The 22,356-nt window shown below is 46.4% G+C and overlaps 1 protein-coding gene across 1 annotated transcript in view; it reads left to right on the top strand.

Annotated features, from left to right (window-relative positions):
- The window catches only part of LOC108798195, a 69,921-nt gene extending 48,992 nt beyond the window's left edge, over window positions 1-20,929 (top strand). Inside the window, 3 exon segments of the mRNA XM_018569922.1 lie at window positions 647-1,746; window positions 10,165-10,924; window positions 20,202-20,929. Coding sequence (XP_018425424.1) covers window positions 647-1,746; window positions 10,165-10,924; window positions 20,202-20,929 — 2,588 coding nt within the window.
- Window positions 20,930-22,356: the final 1,427 nt, after the last annotated feature.

Here is a 22,356-nt window from a genome sequence, read left to right as displayed (position 1 = left end):
GGGGGGGGGATATGTTGGGCAGGAAGTGAACATTTTGTCCTTGAAGTTGATGTGTTGGAAGCAGATATAATAGACAAGTGTGAGGATTTGAGGGACTCTGACAAGGACCTCTAAAACTGCAGCTCTTGTGGGATGTTCCCGGTCTGCAGACCAAAAGTGGTCCAAGGAAGGAAAACTAGTCACAGGGTCATGGGCGGGCGAGGCTCATTGATGCACATGGGGAGTGAAGAAGACCCCATTTCACCACTTACAGGATCTTCTACTGATGGCCACAACTTACCTTCAGAGGTCTAGTGGGGTCCAGGGCTCAGGGCTGCTCTGGCATCAGAAGGGGACCTACTCAATATGAGGCGGGTGGTCATAATGTTATGGCTGATCGGTCCTCCTGAAACAGACATCTGATGTTCAATGAGACCAAAGTCCTTCTTTAGATATCTGAATTCTCTTCCATTTTCTTATCTCCTAGATGGCAGATACAACACCAACAACTGGAAGAAACATCCCGCCGTATCTCAGCAAAGGGAAATACAAGTTGACGACGTTACAGCAGATTCTCCAGGAGAGAACCTCATTCACCCGGCACATCTAACATCCAGACGTTCTCCTGGTGGCTTGGGTCCTAAGACTCACCATACGGGTCATGGAGGGGGTGAAACCTTCCTGTGTTCTGAATGTGGTGAATGTTTTACCCTGGAAGAGGACCTCACCTCCCACCAGAGAGGTCATGAGAAGGAGAAGCCGTATTCCTGCTCCGAATGTGGGAGATGTTTTTCCCAAAAAGTGCAGCTCACTAGACACGAAAGAACTCACTCGGCTGAGCAGCCATTTGTATGTACAGAGTGTGGAAAATGTTTCACAGAGATATGGATACTGGCTAAACATCAGAGTATTCACACAAGCGAGATGGAGTATTCGTGTTCAGAGTGTGGGAAAAGTTTTGCCTTCAATTCATCTCTAACTAAGCACAAGAAAACTCACGCCAGGGAGAAGCCGTTCTCTTGTTCAGAATGTGGGAGGCGTTTTTCCAACAGGGAAAGTTTCATCGGGCACCAGCTGGCTCACGCCGGGAAGAAGCTGTTTTCATGTGCGGAATGCGGAAAATGTTTCTCCCAGAAATCGAACCTCACCACTCACGAAAAAGTTCACACGGGAGTAAAGCCGTATTCGTGTTCAGAGTGCGGAAAGTGTTTCTCTCAGAAGGCGACTCTTACCACGCACGAGAAAGTTCACACGGGTGAAAAGCCCTACTCGTGTGCCGAGTGCGGTAAATGTTTTTCCCAGAAATCGACGCTCACGACTCACGAGAAGGTTCACACGGGAGTGAAGCCGTATTCATGTTTGGAGTGCGGGAAAAGTTTTTCCCAGAAGTCGACTCTCACCACTCACGAGAAGGTTCACACGGGGGAGAAGCCGTATTCGTGTTCAGAATGCGGGAGATGTTTTTCCAACAGACGCAATCTTATCGGCCATCAGACAATTCATACGGGGGAGAAGCCGTATTCCTGTCTTGAATGTGGCCGATGTTTTTCCAACAGGCGTAATCTAATCGCACACCGGATAACCCACACGGGGGAGAAGCCGTATTCGTGTTCAGAGTGCGGGAGATGTTTTTCCCATAAGTCGGCTCTTACCAGCCACGAAAAGATTCACACCGGGGCGAAGCCGTATTCATGTTCCGAGTGCGGGAAATGTTTCTCGTTTAACTCTTCTCTTTTTAAGCATAAGAAAACTCACAGCGGAGAGAAGGCGGTTTTATGATCTTGTGTGAAAAATTGGACATGAAAAAAAGTTCACATGGGGGAGATGTCACATGTCACATCTCAGTTCCTATGGGGGACAAGGGTGCTAGAAGGCAGACGCTGAGTTTGGGTAGTGTCCTGTATTCATAAAGTAAAATATGGGTCTGAAAGTGCAACTCAAACCTAAAACTTTTGAGGGACAGTCCATGAGGCGGAGCGGAGTCAGCTGAGCGCCAACCTCTGGGGGAACGGGGTTCAGATAGGTAATAGTCCTCTTCACCATACCCCTAGACATCAACAAGCAGTTAACCCTTCTAGTGTGGGTGTGGCCCCACTGCAAGGGTCATTTTCTTTATACTTGGAGATGGGCCGAGGGAAATCTGGATGTGAAGTACGGCAGTAGAGGGACATGGGGCCTACACTGGTTTCTGCCTCACCCTCTAGGTAGATTCACTCTCTATTTGTCCTGGTGGGCTGTGTCCCTGGGAGAGGAAGTGACGGGATAGTTATCAGTAGAACAGGAAGTGAGGGTAAATCTTCCAATAGGAGGACTTGTTCCGTTCATAACTCTCTAAGCGGATAGTTCCTCTCACTTCCTGTTGCATCCCCAAGACAAGGAAGTAAAGGGAACATAACGGGACGGGCTCTAACCCTTCTGTACAGTTGTGGTGAGCCCATACGGGCATAGCACAGGGTTACCTCAATGGTAACTGACCTGCTGTCTACACTATATTGTCAAAGGTATTGGGACACCCCTCTGGAGCCAACCCAATACTGAACGCTACGGACTAAGACTGGGATGCCATTAAAGTGCATGTGCGTGTAAAGGCCGGCGTCCCAATACTTTTGGCAATATAGTGTATTTTCCTGTAAGACTTGATATTTTTCTCCCCAAACTCTAGATCGAGGCTTTACAGTTCGTCGTCTCCTCACGTTTTGTCATTTGAATAGGAAAAAAACAACAACTTTCAATAAAACGGGAATACAAATCTTTGTCCGGTTCTGTGTGTTTCAGTCGCTGATTGCTCTATGTCTATCTTCGGCCATTCAAATAACATTCTATCCTAGATACAGCCGGGGGTGTTATATATAAATGGTGATGTTTGGGGGTATTAGCACATGTGGTGAGTCCACTCGGAATATCTTCTTTTAAAGGGCCTGGTAGGCCAGTTTTATTTACTTCTATTATAAGTTTGAGTTCCGGGAAGTGACAGGTCAGCTTTAAAGTTTGAGGAAGACGATTGAGGGACACACATGAAGGAAAACAAAATCCAATAAGTGTCCTAGACTTACACTGGACTTTATTATATGATTATAGCTCAGCCTGGGTGTATGGAGACCTCCCCTCAGCCAGAGCAGCCGCCTGTCTGCTCCCTATCATCACTATACTCACTCTTACTTCCGCCCTGTGGCTCCCGCACTTCTTGCTTGCTTCCTGGTTGCCATTTTAGAGTGTAAAACCACCACTAGAAGGCGATCGTCTTTAACGTGTAAAGGAGGAAGTGCTCACGGTTCAGGGGCGGCCATTTTGCTGTAGACCAAGATAAGAGGAAGGATTTTTCACTCTAAAACGTCCTGGTCGGAATGTGAGGCTGAAGAGTGTGTGCCCGGTGAGGAAGAGGTAATAATAATAATATCTTATTATGATAGAAGGGAATCTCAGTGAGATGGAGGATCACCTCAATAAATCATCATCTTCCTGCAAATCCTCTGATATGTAGATGGGGGGCTCTGCTGAGAATGATGGCGCTGGTGGCGTATTCCAAGCTAGGGTTGCCACCTTTTCTTCAAGCGAAACCCGAACACTCTAGCGACGCGCTGACATTTGTGGGGGGAGAATGAGTTGTAGCTCATTCACATGTAAATAGCTCCACCCATTCATATTTAAATATCACAGTTGAGACTATTTTCATTGGGGGGCCAGTAGCCCCTGTCCTAATTTTGGTTGCCCCTGTCTGTCTAAAATCTTGCGTCCGGGTTTCTGCTGCCATGAAACCCGGACACAGCATTCAAAACCTGGACTGTCCGGTTGAATCCTGTACAGGGGGCAACCCTAGTATAGCGATATTGGAAATACGCCTGTTAGTGGGGAATACAATCGCTTGCGGCTCCTGCAGGGAGTAGAATGCGGTCTGTCTCTGTGAGGTTCATATATAACCCACCCAAAAAAGTGGCAAAATCCCAGAACAATTCTAAAACACTCTTAATGTCAGCCATCACCATCCGCCATGTTTGGGTGCAGCATGATTAGGCTAAGGATGGAGATGGAGGAAGGTGGATGGTGACAACAACTTCATACAGCGTCGATCATCTCCATTTATTGTATTAAAATTACCTTAAACCATAACCGTACTTTCAAAGATGGTCCTAGGTGACATTTGTTTGGGAGTGTCAGGACTCAGTAAGAGAACACCCAATCAATATGCATATTCTTCTCGGAGACAGAATGGAGCCCAAACTATTTTTAAGCCACCCTTAAAAAAAATAGGTGGTTATTATATCAAAGAGACTTGAGTTGCCACCCACTCACTATCGTGAGATTGCTGTGATTATGTTTTGTGGAACAGTCATAGGTTCCTAATGATAGTTAATGAGGGTAACTAGGACAAAGAGGGATAGGCCAGAGACATCGGGGAGGGAATCAGGGGAAGGCAGGCCATCGGGGAAGGAGAGGGCACTTCAGAAGAAGGACAGCTGGAAAGAAGGACAGCTGGAGAAGGCCTTCAGAAGGACAGCTGGAAGGGTTAGCTGGAGAAGGCCATTAGAAGGTCAGCTGGAGAAGGCCATCAGAAGAAGGACAGCTGGAAGGGTTAGCTGGAGAAGGCCATTAGAAGAAGGTCAGCTGGAGAAGGCCATCAGAAGAAGGATAGCTGGAGAAGGCCATTAGAAGAAGGTCAGCTGAGGAAGGCCATCAGAAGGACAGCTGGACGGGTCAGCTGGAGAAGGCCATTAGAATAAGGTCAGCTGGAGAAGGCCATTAGAATAAGGTCAGCTGGAGAAGGCCATTAGAATAAGGTCAGCTAGAGATGACAATCAGAAGAAGGACAGCTGGAAGGGTTAGTTGGAGAAGGCCAATAGAATTAGAAGAAGGTCAGCTGGAGAAGGCCATCAGAAGAAGAACAGCTGGAAGGGTCAGCTGGAGAAGGCCATTAGAAGAATGTCACCTGGAGAAGACCATCAGTGAGGAGGACAGCTGGATGGGGTCAATTGGAGAAGGCCATCGGAGGAACCCAGGGTCCAGAACCTGTGCAACCCCCTTGGACTGGTAATATACATACATCCAATAGGCTAGTTATCATCTAACCAGTTTAGGAGTTATTATTTGGTGTATTGGTATTGCTTCTTCTATGATTTAGGGGTTGTTGAGTATTGTTGGTTTAGCATTGCTGTGTTGGTGTTGCTCTGGTTGTATAGTTGGGTTACTCTTGGATTTATTGATAACCACGGATAGTTTTTTGTCATCAGCGTAATGTTCTTGTATCTATCATCAAGCTGTGCATGTTTAACTCTTTATACAATATATGGAATGTGGGGTGTGTTTCTAAGCTGACCTTTCCCTCTCAAACAGGAAGAGTGTGGTGGGGTTCTTAAACAATACATATATTATTTATTAATATTCATATTGTTTGTTTTAATCACCCCCATTTTCTTGCACATTTATGGAGGCCTTAGAGGAACTCTGAAGATTGTTGAGTACATCATGTCTCTGAATCTGTCAGAATTGCTGTACACTACATTGAATATTGAGAATATTCTTTACAAGGGGTATCTGGGGTTGTATTCAGTAATTGCAGTGATATATTGTAAACCAGATTGATTTCATATTCAGGCTGAAACATACAGAGGAGTGGGGTACCTAGAAGGACACCGGGATCTCTACAAGGACGTCATGATGGAGAACCGGCCGCCCCTCACATCACCGGGTAAGAGGAGACTTTCATTTCTTGAGTATTGAGGATCCACCTAGATACACACATCCTCTGATATAAAGACATAGAAACAATGTATTCAGTCAGTGTGTGTGTTTCCTACAGATGGATCCAGGAACAGAAATACCCCAGAGAGATGTCCCCATCCTCTGTATTCCCGGGATTCCACACAGGAACATCAGGAGATCCCTCACACCCGTCCTCTGTATTCCCGGGATTCCACACAGAAAGATCAGGAAATCCCTCAGACCCGTCCTCTGTATTCAATTGATGGCTTGATTGTTGTTAAAGTTGAAGATGAAGAAGAGATGCTTCTCCTGCCTAAGGATGAGGAAACCCCACCAGAAATCAGCACAGGTGAGTAATAAACACTAAATCCAGAGAAGAGTCCCAGATTCTCCTTGTTCAGTCACTACAAAAATCTCTTCTTCTCCCCCCTCCTCTGTCAGTAGACAGTAATGGGGGAACGGAATGTGTTTAGTGGGGGGAGTCAGGAGCCATTAGCCTCTATTAGACTCCGACTCTCCTCCTCACATCATGTCATTGTGTGTTACGAGCCAAGAGACGTGACCAGTCTCCCCCCACACACACTCTCTGGGGTCTCTCATACATCTCAGTACAGGGGGCTTCACTCTCATCTTTATTCACAGACATCAGAGACACTCAGAAAGACGTCAAAGCTGAGGAGGAGGAAGAAGTAAGACAAATCAAGACAGAAGATGAGGGAAATCCTTTGGAGACTGACATGGGTAAGTTATAAACACTAAATACAGAAAAAGGTCTCAGATTCTCATTTTTGAGCCACTATTGAAAGAGGAGGAATAAGAAAGCTAAATATGAATGATCCTTCATAATTTTCCTAATTTAAATGAGTGTTCATTAGCTAAGTATGTTTTCCTACAGATGGACCAAGTTATAGAAATACCCCAGAGAGATGTCCCCGTCCTCTGTATTCCTGGGATTCCACACAGGAACATCAGGAGATCCCTCAGACTCGTCCTCTGTATTCCGAGGATTCCACACAGGAACATCAGGAGATCCCTCAGGCCCGTCCTCTGTATTCCCGGGATTCCACACAGGAACATCAGGAGATCACTCAGGCCCGTCTTCTGTATTCCCGGGATTCCACACAGGAACATCAGGAGATCCCTCAGCCCCGTCTTCTGTATTCCCGGGATTCCACACAGGAACATCAGGAGATCCCTCAGCCCCGTCTTCTGTATTCCCGGGATTCCACAAAGGAACATCAGGAGATGCCTCATCATGATCCGGTAAGATGGAATGTAGTTAGCACCATTGTAGCCTTGTGTTGAAGCCAGTCTGAGAAACTGGACAATATATTTTTCTGGATATGTAGGAAGATGAAAAGGGCCATGTGACGGGTGATGAGCCATCACATGACAGCCAGCTATTTTTTTATGATGTGTGCCATACTTCTAAAGAGGACGGGAACTCAAAAGCGTTAAGATTTTCTATCGTATACAGACCAATAGAAATGTTTATTTCTGAAAGATTCACTCTTTGCCTTGAATTCCTCCCAAAAACTAGCAGAACACTTCTTGTACCTTGGTACTCCTGTATCCTCATAGCTGTATATCTGCAGTGTGAGATCATCTAAGGCTCTGCTGCCTGTTGACCACTAGTCTCACCAGATTTCACTGATGTCACTAATGTGTTCCTTATCGTTCTCCTTGCCGAAGAGGAAGCTGCACCTGAGGGCCTGCAGTGCAAGGATCTCCCCGCTTCTGCTATTATTCATTCTGTGGACCTGTGCTTCCTTCACCTCTCCTGTTGCTTTTTGAATATTCCACCATCAGTCACCAGAAGGCAGCTCATACACGAGGAAGCAAAACCTGGTTCCCTATAGCAAGATGGCTGCTTCTGCACAGACACAGTGTAGGACATAGTAAGTCAGTAATGGGTAACATATCAGCTGCATGGAGACCACAGGTGATACTGGTAAGTAGTCCTTTGCCCTTTTCTTGCCTTTTTTTTGGGTGCAGCTTCCTCAATCCAGGTTCTCCTTGCGGTGTCAATACAAGTTGTTGAAATATTTACCCTTTGCCGTGATTTCCTCCTAAAAACTAGCTGTCAGAAAGCCAGATCCAGAGTTCGAGTGTCGCCGTCTGCGCATGTGCCCGTTGCGGACCATAGAGCCGTAATAGGAGCGGCGTCTCTACGTAGACGTGCTTGCGTTTGTGCGCACGCCGACGTGTCATTTGAACATTTGGCGCCAACTGGGCTATAAAGGCTGTGATCAGCTATCCTATGCTGTCAGATTGTCAGCTTTCCTGTATTCTCTGTATCCTGATTACCCGTTACTGACCCGGCTTGGACTACTCTCTGTTGTTGCTTGCTCCCTAAAGACCCCGGCTTGTTTGTGACCTTGATTCTGCCTCACCCCTTGTACTGTGTTGCTAGCTCATTGATGACTTCGGCCTGCCTTGACGATCCTTCTGCCTCAGTGTGTTCTGCTTCCTCAGCTCATCTGATCTAGAGTCTTCTTGATCCACTCTACTGTGCATCTGTATCCTGCTTCCTGCCCGGATCTACGCACTTCATCTCGTCTCACAGACGCAACGGACTCACCATCCTTTGGCACCCTTGCCCCTCTGTGCCCCTGTACCCAATCCGGGTGCTCCGGGACCGGAGCTGTGTGAGAGGCCGCCCTCGTCAACTCAGACTCCTCAAAGGTACGTGACACTAGCAGAGCACTTCCTGGGCCTGGCCACTCCCGATCTGTATCCTCATAGCTGTATATCTGCAGTCTGAGATCATCGAACGTAGGGTATACACGGTTAGAATTTTTGCACGTAATACTGCCCGAAACCAGGGACGTCCCGAGGCTGGGTGACGCCCGGAGCGGTAACCGAGTGTCACCCTACCGAGACGTCATCGCGCACGCGCGGCAGTCTTCTGAAACCTGCCGGCTGCCATCTTGGTGATGGACGCCGGCAGAGAGAGGAGGGGACAGTCACCCGGCGGGATAAGGTATTCCGCCGGGTCCCCTCCTCTCTCCTGATCCATGACCGAGCGCCCGACTTTTCAGAGGGGGGTGACACCAAAATGACTGTCAGGCATGTTGGTGTCACCCCTGCAATGGGTGTGGGCCGCACCCCCCTTGTGACGCCACTACCCGAAACCTACAAACTGCAAGTATTAGCCCAGCTATGCTCCACTGCTCTCCCTGAGGCACTGGGCCTCACCACCATGTGTGTAGTAGATTGGGGCAACTAGAGAACGAATCCTAGACCGGTTATTGTCCGTTATTTAAACTATGCGGACGAATTCCTCATCATGCAAACATATCGTCCCTCTCGCTCACTTGAGGTTGACGGACACAAGCTCTTGGTCTTCGCGGATTACTCAGCGGAAGTCGCAAGGAAGCGAAAGGCTTTTACCAAGGACCTATAGCGATGGGGCACTTCAACGACAGAAAGGAACCCGGATGGTTACCGAAATGTGGACGTCGGAGAAAGCGCAGTAGCGGTGTTTCTCCGCACATACAGAAAAAGGAGACGTCAACGTGACCGTTCGTTCCCAGGTGCACAAACGACTTCCGGGTCACTTTGTTTTGGCACAGGCGCGTTACCAGATCAGCAATTTTTTTTTTCCCTCGCCAACGCAGGAAAGAAGAATTTTATACGTTCGATTTATCATTTTCCAATTTTCGTGAACATTCTCATTTTCGTCTGGCGGTTGCTCCGTACTCATTGACCGATATCCAAACGAACGTTCCGAAAACGACCTCGCTCGTACTAAATTCTAACCCTGTGTACCCTGCTTAAGGCTCTGCTGCCACTAGTGTCACCAGATTTGGTGATGTCACTACTGTGCGGCTCATTGTTCTCCTTGCCGGAGAGGAAGCTGTACCTGAGGCCCTGCAGTGCAAGGATCTCCCTGCTTCTGCTTCATTCATTCTGTAGTTCTGTCTCCTGCTGCTTGAATATTCCACCGCCGGTTATAAGGCGGCAGCTCTGGCATGAGGAAGCAAAACCCTACTCCAACAAGATGGCTGCTTTCGTAGAACAAGGTAGGTCCAGAATGGAAATCATATCTGCTGCGTGGAGACCACGGGTGATGCTGGAGATGTGGTTTGCCTTTTGTGGGTGCAGCTCCTACGGTTCAGGTCCTCTTTAGGTGTCCTTACAGGTTGTTCACCAAACAGGAACATATCATTATTCCAGTGGCTGACTGTTAAAACATATAACGAGACTGGAGGTCTTCTGAACATTCATCTCCCCCTTTCCTTTCTTATTTCCTGCAGATGGACAACACAGGAGGCGTAATTGGGGGAGACAACCTACGACCTCTTCATACGGTGACATCAGCCATCTGCATTCCGATCCCTCTACCTATGAAGGTAGTACTCCTGATGCCTCTACCCGTGTCACCCAATATACAGATCATACAGGGGTGACACATTCCTCCCCGGTGAATGTTTGACCCAGGAGGAGAACCTCGCCTCCCACCAGAGAGGTCAAGGAGGGCAGAAGCCATATGGGTGTTCCGAATGCGGGAGATGGTTCTCTCAGAAAGAGCAGCTCCATAAACACAGGAGGACTCACTCGGACGAGAATCCATTTTCCTGTTCGGAATGTGGGAAAAGCTTTATCGACAAATCCAAACTTTTGGTACACCATAGAACACACTCGGGAGAGAAGCCGTTTTACTGTGCGGAATGCGGGAAATGTTTTTCCAAGGGAGGAAACCTCATCTCTCATCAAAAGACTCACACGGGGGAGAAGCCCTTTTCTTGTTCAGAATGCGGCAGAGGCTTTACCGAAAGATCTTTGCTCGCAATGCACCAGAGAACTCACTCGGGGGAGAAGCCATTTTCCTGTACGGAATGCGGCGACCGTTTTTCCCGGAAATCTGCTCTAGCCAACCATCTGAAAGTTCACACGGGGGAGAAGTCCTATTCGTGTTCCGAATGCCGGAGATGTTTTTCTCAGAGGTCCATACTTCTCTTACACGAGAGGACTCACACCGGGGTGAAGCCGTATTCATGTCCCGAATGCGGGAAACGGTTCTCTCTTAGATTCAGCCTCCTCTCTCACCAGATGACCCACACGGGGGAGAAGCCTTATTCCTGTCCGGAATGTGGGAAACGTTTCGTGGAGAAATCGAACCTCGCTAGGCATCAGAAAACCCACTCAGGGGAGAAGCCCTTTTCCTGTCCTGAGTGCTCCAAGAGTTTTTCCAGGAAGTCATCCCTGGTTAGACATGAACAGGTTCACACGGGGGAGAAGATGTGTATTTGTGTTCTGAGTGCGGAAGGTGTTTTACCGAAAGATCAAATCTTGTGAGGCACCAGACGACTCATAAGGGGAGGAAGTAGTAATCGTGTTCTGCATGTAGGAGATTGTTTTCCCAGAAATCGTCTCTTATCAGACAGGAAAAGGCTCACATGAGATAACATGGAGCAAAATCACATGTCTGACACAACCACACAGCTGCCCTTTTATTTTACACACATATCTTCCACGTCATTTGCTGGCTGGGAATAGGAACTAAATTCCTCGAAGGAAGATCATATAAGGGGCGACTTTGCAAAGCGAACAGCTTTTGCCATTTGCAAAGCGAACAGCTATGTGAATGAGATTCACATCAAATCATGGCCACTAGAGGGAGCCGAAGAGCAAATGAAATTCTTTCTATGCTCCTTGGCTCTACCTAGTGGCCATAATGTGCTGTGCCTCCCAACTGCATAGCTGTTCACTGTGCAAATGGTTTATAAGCATCTGATACAGTCTAACAATAGCATTAACACCATTTTTTTTTACAAGACCCCTTGTAATATAATAGAATTACCTGTTGATGATCTGTATTAAACCCATGTGCTTAAAGGAAATGTGCAGTCGTTTTGTATATATGTTCTATGTTGTTTATGCACCAATGAGCCATATCATTATGACCACCTGCCTAATACTGAGCAGGTCCCCTTTTTCCAGACCCATCGAGGCGTGGACTCCACTAGACCTCTGAAGGTATGCTGTCAGTAGTAGCGATGGGCCGAACACACCTGAGTTGGTGTACTGCCCTGGGGGACAGGAATCAATGAAAAAAACATTTTTAAAAAATACTGTTTTTATAGCAGCAGTGATTTTTACATGACTTAAAGGGTAACAAAAAAAATGAATAATTCCTGTAAATATCGTGCCTGGGGGGTCCCCTTAGACTGTCTGTAAAGTGGCGGATTTGTACGATGTATAGAACCTGCTGCAGCAAAAAGTGAAATTTCTGGAAAAAAAAAAAGTGTGGGGTTCGCCCCAAAAGTCATACCAGGCCCTTAAGGTCTGATAGGAATTTGAAGGAGGAACCCAACCCCAAAAAATTGAGGGCGGGGGAAGACATGCGATCCCCCTTAAAATCCCCAACCAGGCCTCGCAGGGCAGGAAAGGTGGGTGGGGGTGGGGGTGGGGGGGATCGAACCATACCAGGTCACATGCCCTCGGCACTGAGAGGGTCGCCCCTGGAAAATCACCTTGTCCTTATGCCGATGGGGACAAGGGCCTCTTCCCCACAAGCCCTGGGGCGTTGGTTGTGGGGGGTCTGCGGGCAGGGGGCTTTTTCTGCCCTGACTCTACCCGCAACATCCACATTATTCATTCACCGGACTACGATTCCCGTCTGCCACTTCGGCGGAGGGACTTAATAGGTCTCAATGAGGCACAAGTGCCGTGATGTCACCACAACTTCTAGTCCATTGATGACTTCCTCAAGCTCCATAGCTGAAGGTAATATCAGCGGGAATAGCGGCTTCTGCAGGGGCCGGCATAGCTAGGCACGGGAGGGGGTACCGGCTGGCGCTTACGCGGCTACTGAGGTCCGGGTTATGCTTTGCTTTTTTCCCACAAGGTGTGATTGTATAAAAACGCATCTCGCGTTCCTCCCCCACCTCTCGGTCCTATGGCAATGACAGGTCAGCTTTAACCAGTGTCGCCATTGTACATGAGGAAAAAGATTTCTGTAAGAAGGATGACTGGTAACTAACCACTTCCGTCTCCATAGTCCCCATACAGGACAGGCTTGGAGTATATCAGAGGGGGAGATGGGAGGAGTTTTGGGGGTTGCCAGTAGCAACCAAACAGTTCCACTCCTCTCCCCATCAGCAACAGAATGGCAGCTGCAATATGATTGGCTGCCCTATAAAGTAGTATAACAGGCATTCTAAGTACCTTATCATAATTATACTGAGCTCATTACATGCCTATTACATTAATAACATTAGAATTCTGATATCTCTGGCTGGAGATATAAAAACTGTTTTGGCTCTACCACTAACTTTTCTTCCGCTCTGTGGCTCTCACACTTCCGCTGTTTGCGTTCCACGGCCGCCTAGCCGCTTCCTGGTTGCCATAGCGACATTTTTATGCTTCAAGAAGCCACACACTGACAGAGTTGTTCATTCGAGTGTGGAGCCACCACTAGAGGGCAAGCGTCTGCTGTAAGAGAGGAGTAAGTGTCCTCGGTGAAAGGGGCGGCGGCCATTTTGTTGTAGCCCAGAAAACACATAGAGGGGTATTTATAGCGCAAAAGACATGTCCTTGTGGGGCTGTATCCAATAAGGAGGAGGTAATATTGTACTTATTATGATAGAAGTGGGTCTCAGCACTCTCTGAGGACTGGATGTGGGGATCTTGTCACCTCAACACATCATCACATTCCTACAAGTCCTCTGATATGTAGAATATTAGATGGTGAGCTCCGCTAGGGTCGGGGCAAAGGACGCGGGGAAGGCATATTAACTGCAACCCACATCTTATAGAACTACTCCTATCAATGGGGAATAGAATTGTGTACTAGAAAGGTGGCATAGCGGTAAACAACTTCCGTAGCTTTTTGGCCATCCATAGACGTGAGATGACAGTGACCACATGAAGTGATCATTTCTCAGGGACCCCTGACTGTCACATGGCTAATCTCAGGAGGACTGCTGTTTGGTCGAGTTAGACAAAATGTCTAAGAAAATTAGTTGTAAGCAGCTATGGTGATCACCTATTCACAAAAAAAGAAAGCTCCCTCAGCCTGAGCGTCCATGGTGCTGAGACAAGTTCCTCCTCCCTTGGAGGCCTGGGGGAACCTTTGTGACCGCTGTCTGTGATTTTATTGTAGTGAAACTCTGTTTAATATGGAGGAGTGGGAGTATCTAGAAGGACACAAGGATCTCTACAAGGACGTCATGATGGAGAACCGGCCGCCCCTCACATCACCGGGTAAGAGGAGACTTTCATTTCGTGATTATTGAGGATCCCCCTAGATACACACATCCTCTGATATAAAGACATAAAAACATTGTATTCAGTCAGTGTGTGTGTTTCCTACAGATGGATCCAGGAACAGGAATACACCAGAGAGATGTCCAAGTCCTCTTTATTCCCGGGATTCCACACAGGAACATCAGGAGATCCCTCAGGCCCATCCTCTGTATTCCCGGGATTCCACACAGGAACATCAGGAGATCCCTCAGACCCGTCCTCTGTATTCCCGGGATTCCACACAGGAACATCAGGAGATCCTTCAGGAAGATCAGGAGATCCCTCAGGATGATGAGGTTGGTGGAACTGAGTTTATAAATCATTTAGCACATCTGAGACCAAATACACGCCACAATTTCTATGGGGATATCATGGATTTGAGTAATTATCTATATTAATTGTTTATATTTCAGATTGGAGATCTGATTAAAGTTGAAATAAAAGAGGAACCAGAAGGGACGTACACAACGGATGATGAGTCGTGTAAGGCCCCGTTCACATTGAGCGATTTATCGCGCGATTTTTGTAGCGATATCGCTCATATTTCCGCACTATATCGCTCTATGTAGTTTCACCAATACATTTCAATGTAGTTGTTCACATCTCGTCGCTCAATGTCGCTCAATATCGCTTGTAGCTCGTCGCTGGTAGCTTGTCGCTTCTACATGACCCTTTTTTAGAGCGATTTTGAGCGATATTGCTCCTGATTGCATACAGCCCAATAGGAAGAAGTCGCGCGATACGTCGCTCAATGTCGCTCGTCGCTCAATGTCGCTCAAAGTCGCGCGATTTCCATGTCGCTCAGTGTGAATGGGGTCTAAGGAGGAGGAACGTTCTCCAGAGATCAGCACAGGTGAGTAATAAACACTAAACCCAGAGAAGAGTCCCAGATTCTCCTTGTTCAGTCACTACAACAATCTCTTCTTCTCCCCCCTCCTCTGTCAGTAGACAGTAATGGGGGGACGGAATGTGTCTAGTGGGGGGAGTCAGGAGCCATCAGCCTCTATTAGACTCCGGCTCTCCTCCTCACATCATGTCATTGTGTGTTACCAGCCAAGAGACGTGACCAGTCTCCCCCCACACACACTCTCTGGGGTCTCTCATACATCTCAGTACAGGGGGCTTCACTCTCATCTTTATTCACAGACACCGGAGACACTCAGAAAAACACCAAACCTGAGGAGGAGGAAGAAGGACATGTGAGGATCAAAGAGGAGGAAGTTCCTATAAAGATCATAATTGGTAAGTAATAAGCACTAAATACAAAACAAATTAAGTGTTCCTTAACTATGTGTGTGCTTCCTGTAGGTGGACCAAGTTATAGAAATACCCCACGGAGATGTCCCCGCCTTCTGTATTCCCGGGAATCTGCAGAGGAACATCACAAGAGCCCTCACCATTATCAGGTAGATGGAATGTACAGTAGTTGGCAGAGTTGTAACTCTTGTGTTCAATCCAAGAAACTGGAGAACATATTGTATTTGTTTTTCTGGATATATAGGAAGAAGAAGATCCATCTATGATGGATGATGAGTCGTGTAAGGAGGAGGAGCTTCCTCCAGAGATCAGCACAGGTGAGGAATAAACACTAAATTCAGAAATGATCCGTCCACTATCCTCTAGATCAATGGTTCTCAATCTGTGTAACCTCAGGACCCACATTTGTCTTTGGTCATTAGGTTGTGACGCAATAGAACGCATGGGATTAGGGTATTGTGCGTTCCGGTGTGGCATTAGAGTATCCCGAGTTCCGGTGCGGGTGTACTAACTGTGGGTGGGAGGTGCGTTTGGGGGACCATTCAAATAAACGGCAACACAACACACCTCCCGCACCAGAATCCACGGTAGGTGCGTGGTACAGTGCGTTACTCGCATGGTACTATGTGATCAATACACTGTACTAGTGTGAACGGGCCCTCAAAAACACTGAAATACACACACAACCACAGACACAATCTCACGGACATTTTTTTTCTTCAAGGTCCACCCAGTCTCCTTACCTTACGAGAACTGGAGTAGAGCCTCAGCCTGAGGTCCAGTGTGGGCTGCTGTGCTGTGATGGAGCTCCAACCATATGTCCATTGCTTGTACAACCCCCTTGCAGCCCTGTAGAGGTGCCGGGAGCCAGAATGTGACATCACTCCGGTCCAGGCACCTCTACAGGACACACGAGGGAGCACGTATGAATGGAGCTCCCTCATGGCCATAGCGCCATTCCATCCCACCTCAAGCTGACACTCAGCATATTTTGAATGGCTGCTTGGCGCAAGAACTGACGGTGCTCCGCTAGGTGGAGGCAGAGGAGCCTCTCATCTAGAAAAGTGGAAGGCATGAGGCGACCCATTGAACACGGGGTCACGACCCACTGTCAGAATGTTTATACTGCTCTGATATACAGTACTGTTTATGGAAACAAATGAAAATCTATGGTTAAGGAGATTCCCAATGTATTTCCATAAATCAAAATTTACGCAAGTTCTTTCATTTGCGCTGACTTCGAAGACAAGAGGAATACCAAAAGTATACAAAATATAGATATTTATTTATCAAAAATCAGTGCAAAATAATAATGAAATATAATTGGTGACAAACAAAGAATATGGATCAAATAATATCAATCAATTTGATAACACAAGTAATGCATAAAATGTAACCACTGGATATTAATTCAACAGATAAATGTAACCAAGATAAAACAACTTTTTAAATGTAACGGGTATCTTCTCGGTATCTCACAGAATAAGAAAACTAAAGGTTCAGAATTGACATGTGACTTCTCTCAGCACAGATATTCACCAACTCTAACTTTCACAGCGCATGGGCGATATTTATCCCATCATGCACAGGACTGGCAATAATCCCAGACCAGTCAAAGTAGAGAAAAATTACCACCATTTTTAATTCAATATATATCAGACTAAACCATTGACTAGAAACTGAAATCAGTTTCCTGGAGATTATACAATTGTGTATAACAAATGTATATAATTATCTCCCCAAATTGACAGACACAATTTTCTACTGCAGTTAAAAATTATCTCAAATCAATTTAGATTCTACAAGAACTTAATGGTTTACCCGAATATATATATATGTGGCTGATGAATTGCCTAATATACAGATATAAAGTATACTTTACCAGCAATATAAATTTAGTTGTTTTGGAAGAAGTCAGCAGTCAATGCTCGGCAACCAGGGATAGTCAGGTTCTCTTTAATTCAGTTTCCTGGGACAGCCGTCCTCAGCTTCTGACCTATACCCTTGGAATGTATATGCTTACTGCCTTGATGTTCGATTCTCTCTCTTGATGGAATTTGAATCTCCCCCTTCACTTGTGCTCCTGATCTATATCCCCCCCTGCGGAGTGGGCTTGGTTTGATCTATCACGTGTTTATGACGTGAAGCATGACGTCAGATGCCATATATGGTCATGGTCTATTCCCCACAATCACCATCAGGGGGCACTATTGTTCTATGTAAAAATTGGGAACATTTCAGTTAATTTCACTAATTTCTACAGATAAGGCAGTGATATGACCTTTGACCGAAGACCCTAGACAAGACCCATAAATATAAACTTTTGGCAATACTTAATCCTACCATGCCAAACTATCGGTCTGGTCCTGCAATTTACGGCTTGGAAAAACAGTCTAACTTAAGCAATTAGCATTCTTTCTCAATTCCTTAAAAGTGAGGTAGAAGGGGGCGTGGCTTGCCAATGGCGACGTGAGGATTCCTCCTTGGAGACTTACTTCAGAGTGAATGCCACTAACCAAGCGGATCCTCTGTCTGTGTGTGAGGCCCACAAATGTGTCTTACGGTGTGTGCTGATTAAGCATGGAGCGAGAAAGAAGAGGGAGCGCTTATTTTACTCTTAATGTATAACAGTTGGCTGCCTGCGTGCAGACCTATACATGCAATATTTGTGTCAGTTTGCATTTTTTGATTAATAAAGCTGGATTTAAAAAAAAAAGTGAGGTAGAAGTTTTAAGACCGAGGTTTTTTCATACCTTGTAAGAAAAGAATATACATTAGAATGTACCACCTAATTCTTTGCACTTAAATATAAAAACCCCATTATCAGTAATACACACGAATATATTTCAATGGGTACACTCAACCAATATATAATGAATATATAAAAGTACATGTATAAAATTCTACTTAAAAATCAGTCAATTAAGTAGGCAGATAATATAATATTATTATCATAACATTGTTACTAATAATTATTATTACAATGAATAGTAAGGTTTCATAAGGAACTTTTAAATAAGCCCCTTTTGTCTATTCATTAAAGAAAGAGCAAAAAAAAAACAAAAAACTCTTTAGAAATTCTTATCTCTTGCAGGGAGGCAAAGAAAATAAACGACCAAGCCCTACACAGACTGGCACCATCTAAACTGATATGCGTCTGAGACCCCACAATTTACGATCTGAGACTATTTATGTTAAAATTCCGATCTCCTCTTGTGCAGGAGAATGAACTTATTTTCACCTCTTAGCACATAGACAAAATGGCTACTAATATGCCCATAGACACATTTGTAAAATGACATGTTTAGGCCTATGAAATCGATTCCTTTTGGCCCAATAGTTCTGACACCACCAGTTGAGAACCAAGGCTCTAGACCATCCTTGTATCTTCAAATTATCTTTAGAGCATGTGGGGTCCCAGAGACTTCTGTGAAATACTGACCACAGCTCCTGTGGTTGAGTTTTTGTCCACCTCCTGGTTGGCGACTTTAAGGCAAGACACTTCCTTGAAGTTTGTGCAGGGGCCTTGTGTTACCTGCTCTTGCTGGGGTGAGGTTTTTATAGGAAAGGTCTACTTTACAATTGAATTCTCCTGAAACTTTAAATAGTTCAACTATGTCAGACCAAGCTATGGTGCGGGAATTGTAACACTTGTTTGATTTTATAATGGATGCATGGTATTTCCATTGTAAGTATGCTTGAACGTTGACAAACCGGGTCCTTCAAAGACCGTGTCCAATGAGACCTCTATTTATGTTAAAATTCCGATCTCCTCTTGTGCAGGAGAATGAACTTATTTTCACCTCTTAGCACATAGACAAAATGGCTACTAATATGCCCATAGACACATTTGTAAAATGACATGTTTAGGCCTATGAAATCGATTCCTTTTGGCCCAATAGTTCTGACACCACCAGTTGAGAACCAAGGCTCTAGACCATCCTTGTATCTTCAAATTATCTTTAGAGCATGTGGGGTCCCAGAGACTTCTGTGAAATACTGACCACAGCTCCTGTGGTTGAGTTTTTGTCCACCTCCTGGTTGGCGACTTTAAGGCAAGACACTTCCTTGAAGTTTGTGCAGGGGCCTTGTGTTACCTGCTCTTGCTGGGGTGAGGTTTTTATAGGAAAGGTCTACTTTACAATTGAATTCTCCTGAAACTTTAAATAGTTCAACTATGTCAGACCAAGCTATGGTGCGGGAATTGTAACACTTGTTTGATTTTATAATGGATGCATGGTATTTCCATTGTAAGTATGCTTGAACGTTGACAAGCCGGGTCCTTCAAAGACCGTGTCCAATGAGACCAGAGTCCTTCAAAGACCGTGTCCAATGAGACCAGACTGTGTCCAATGAGAGCAGAGTCCTTCAAAGTCCGTGTCCAATGAGACCAGAATCCTTCAAAGACCGTGTCCAATGAGACCAGAGTCCTTCAAAGACCAGAGTCCTTCAAAGACCGTGTCCAATGAGACCAGAGTCCTTCAAAGACCGTGTCCAATGTCCTTCCTTTCTAATTCTCACTTTCCTCCATGTCTTATTTTCCCCAGATGGACGATACAGCAGGATTCAATGGCGGAAACATCCGACTGTGTCTCCAACTCATGGCATGGAAGACGAAGACATTCCAGCAGATGCCTCATTAGTAAATGGCACCAACTCAAAACCATGTCCTGCAATTCACAGCGAAGATCTATCATCTGATCCCTCTACACATGGGGGGAGGTTTCCTGGTTCCTCTAATACCGTCAACCATTATACAGGGGCTGAAACCTTCCCGTATTCTGAGCGGGTTGGACGTTTTACCCAGAGGGAGGAGCTCGCCTCGAACCAGAAAGGTTGCGGAGTGGAGAAGCGATATCCATGTTCCGAATGTGGGAAAAGTTTTGGCAAGAGATCAATTCTGTCCAAACATCTAGTGACACACTCGGGGGAGAAGCCGTTTTCCTGCCTGGAATGCGGGAAATGTTACACCCAAAGATCCACGCTTGCTATACATCTGAGGAACCACTCGGGAGAGAGGCCGTACTCGTGTTCTGAATGTGGTGACCGGTTTTCCCAAAAAGCATGTCTTGTCTCGCATCTAAAGGTTCACACGGGGGAGAAGCCATATTCGTGTCCAGAATGTGGGAAGAGTTTCTCTCGGAAGTCCTCTCTCATCCGGCATATCAAGTTTCACAAGGGGGATAAGCCGCATTCCTGTCCAGAATGTGGGAAATGTTTTTCCCAACGAGCCAAACTTAGTTTACACCAGATAACCCACACGGGGGTGAAGCCATATTCGTGTTCGGAATGCGGGAAACAGTTTTCCACCAGGGTACGTCTTAGCTCACACCAGATGACCCACACGGGCGAAAAGCCTTATTCCTGTCCTGAGTGCGGGAAGTGCTTTGCAGAGAGATCGAACCTCATCTCGCATCAGAGAATCCACTCGGGGGAAAAGCCGTTTTCCTGTTCAGAGTGCGGCGACAGTTTTGCCCGAAAATCATCTCTCGTCAGGCACATAAAAGTTCACACGGGGGAGAAGCCGTATTCGTGTATGGAATGTGGAAGGTGTTTTGCTCAGAGGGCCAAACTTCTTTTACATCAGAGGACTCACACCGGGGAGAGGCCGTTTTCATGTTCCGAGTGTGGAAGATGTTTTACTGGAAAAGCATATCTTGTGAGGCACCAGACAAGTCATAAGGAGAAGCCAAAGTCCCAGGAACTGTCTCTTGGTGGACACGAAAAACTTGTCACCGGATAACGAGGTTTGAAAAGAAAAGTTCAACACAACCTTCCAGTTCCCCCTTTAATTTTTGCACTTTGTAATCTTCTATTTCACCGAACTCTGTGTATTCCATTCCTGGGAATCATCATTAAATATCTTAAAGAGGGAGAATTGTTCAGTGATGTCTGACTTTAGAGTTTGTTAGATCATTATTCAATATCCAGAAAGGTTATGATGCAACAGAGACACTGTGTCCTTGTCCATGAAGGCAAGGTGATGGCCCTCTGGAAAGTGCATTCCTCCCCGCCCCCGACATACATTTAGCTCTGCTGTGTGAGGCCTTGTCCCTTGTTCTGTCATCAGGGACCTCTACTGTGGTCACAGAAGGCTTTGTGGCTAGATTCACCCAATTCCTTGTGGCTACTGACCACAGAGGTACCAAGCCCTTGCCTGCAGAGTCCAGAAGAACAGACCGGCCATTGGTCGCAGTGACCATTTTTTACTCAGACCCAGAGTTCTCATATTCTATCTCCAATGAGGCTGTCTCTGAGACATCGCAGCTTCCTGCCATCATCATCTTGCATGTTCTTCCCTTTGTCCTGTGTTGGTCGTGACCCTAACCTGTCAAACCGTGGCAGTATGGGTTAGATAACTTAAAAAGGATCCCTCCATTACCAGACCCTCAGCATCCTTCCATTACCAGACCCTTGGGATCCCTCCATTAGCAGACCCTCGGGATCCCTCCATAACCAGACCCTCGGGATTCCTCCATTACCAGACCCTCGGGATCCCTCCATTACTCAGACCCTCGGGATCCCTCCATTACTCAGACCCTCGGGATCCCTCCATTACTCAGACCCTCGGGATCCCTCCATTACTCAGACCCTCAGCATCCCTCCATTACCAGACCCTCGGGATCCCTCCATTACCAGACCCTCGGGATCCCTCCATTACCAGACCCTCAGCATCCCTCCATTACCATACTCCCCTCTCCGGTGTCCCGTGTCTCCTACCTCCCCTCTGTTCTTGGAGAGGGGCAGGTTTAGGGTTGCCACATCTATGGGATTCACCCAGTCTGGGTTTTTGGTCCTGTAGGTGTTGTGTCTGAGTTTCAGGCCAGCTAAAACCCTGACACCAGATGATAGGCAGACAGGAGCAACCATGGGGTTTTGGTATTCTAACTTGAGTGCATGGAGGAGGCACGGGACAATGGGTTGCTGTCTCTCCTCGCTCTCTCTCCAGGATGTCTCTCATATACACACACACACACACTCTCCTCTCACACACTCTATCCGAGATGTTTCTTCTCTCCTTGCTCTCTCTCACACACTCTTTCTCTCTCCTGGATGTCTCTCTCTCTCACACACACGCACTCCTCTCTCACACACTCTCTATCCTAGATCTCTCTCCTTCCTCTCTCTCACACACACTCTCTCCTCTCACACACTCTCTCTCCTGGATGT

The sequence above is a fragment of the Nanorana parkeri genome, unplaced genomic scaffold, assembly GCF_000935625.1.
Source record: "Nanorana parkeri isolate BGI_ZX_2015 unplaced genomic scaffold, ASM93562v1 scaffold1426, whole genome shotgun sequence".
Taxonomy (NCBI): domain Eukaryota; kingdom Metazoa; phylum Chordata; class Amphibia; order Anura; family Dicroglossidae; genus Nanorana; species Nanorana parkeri.
Note: the sequence above shows the minus strand (reverse complement) of the source record. Positions and strands in the feature narration are given on the sequence as shown.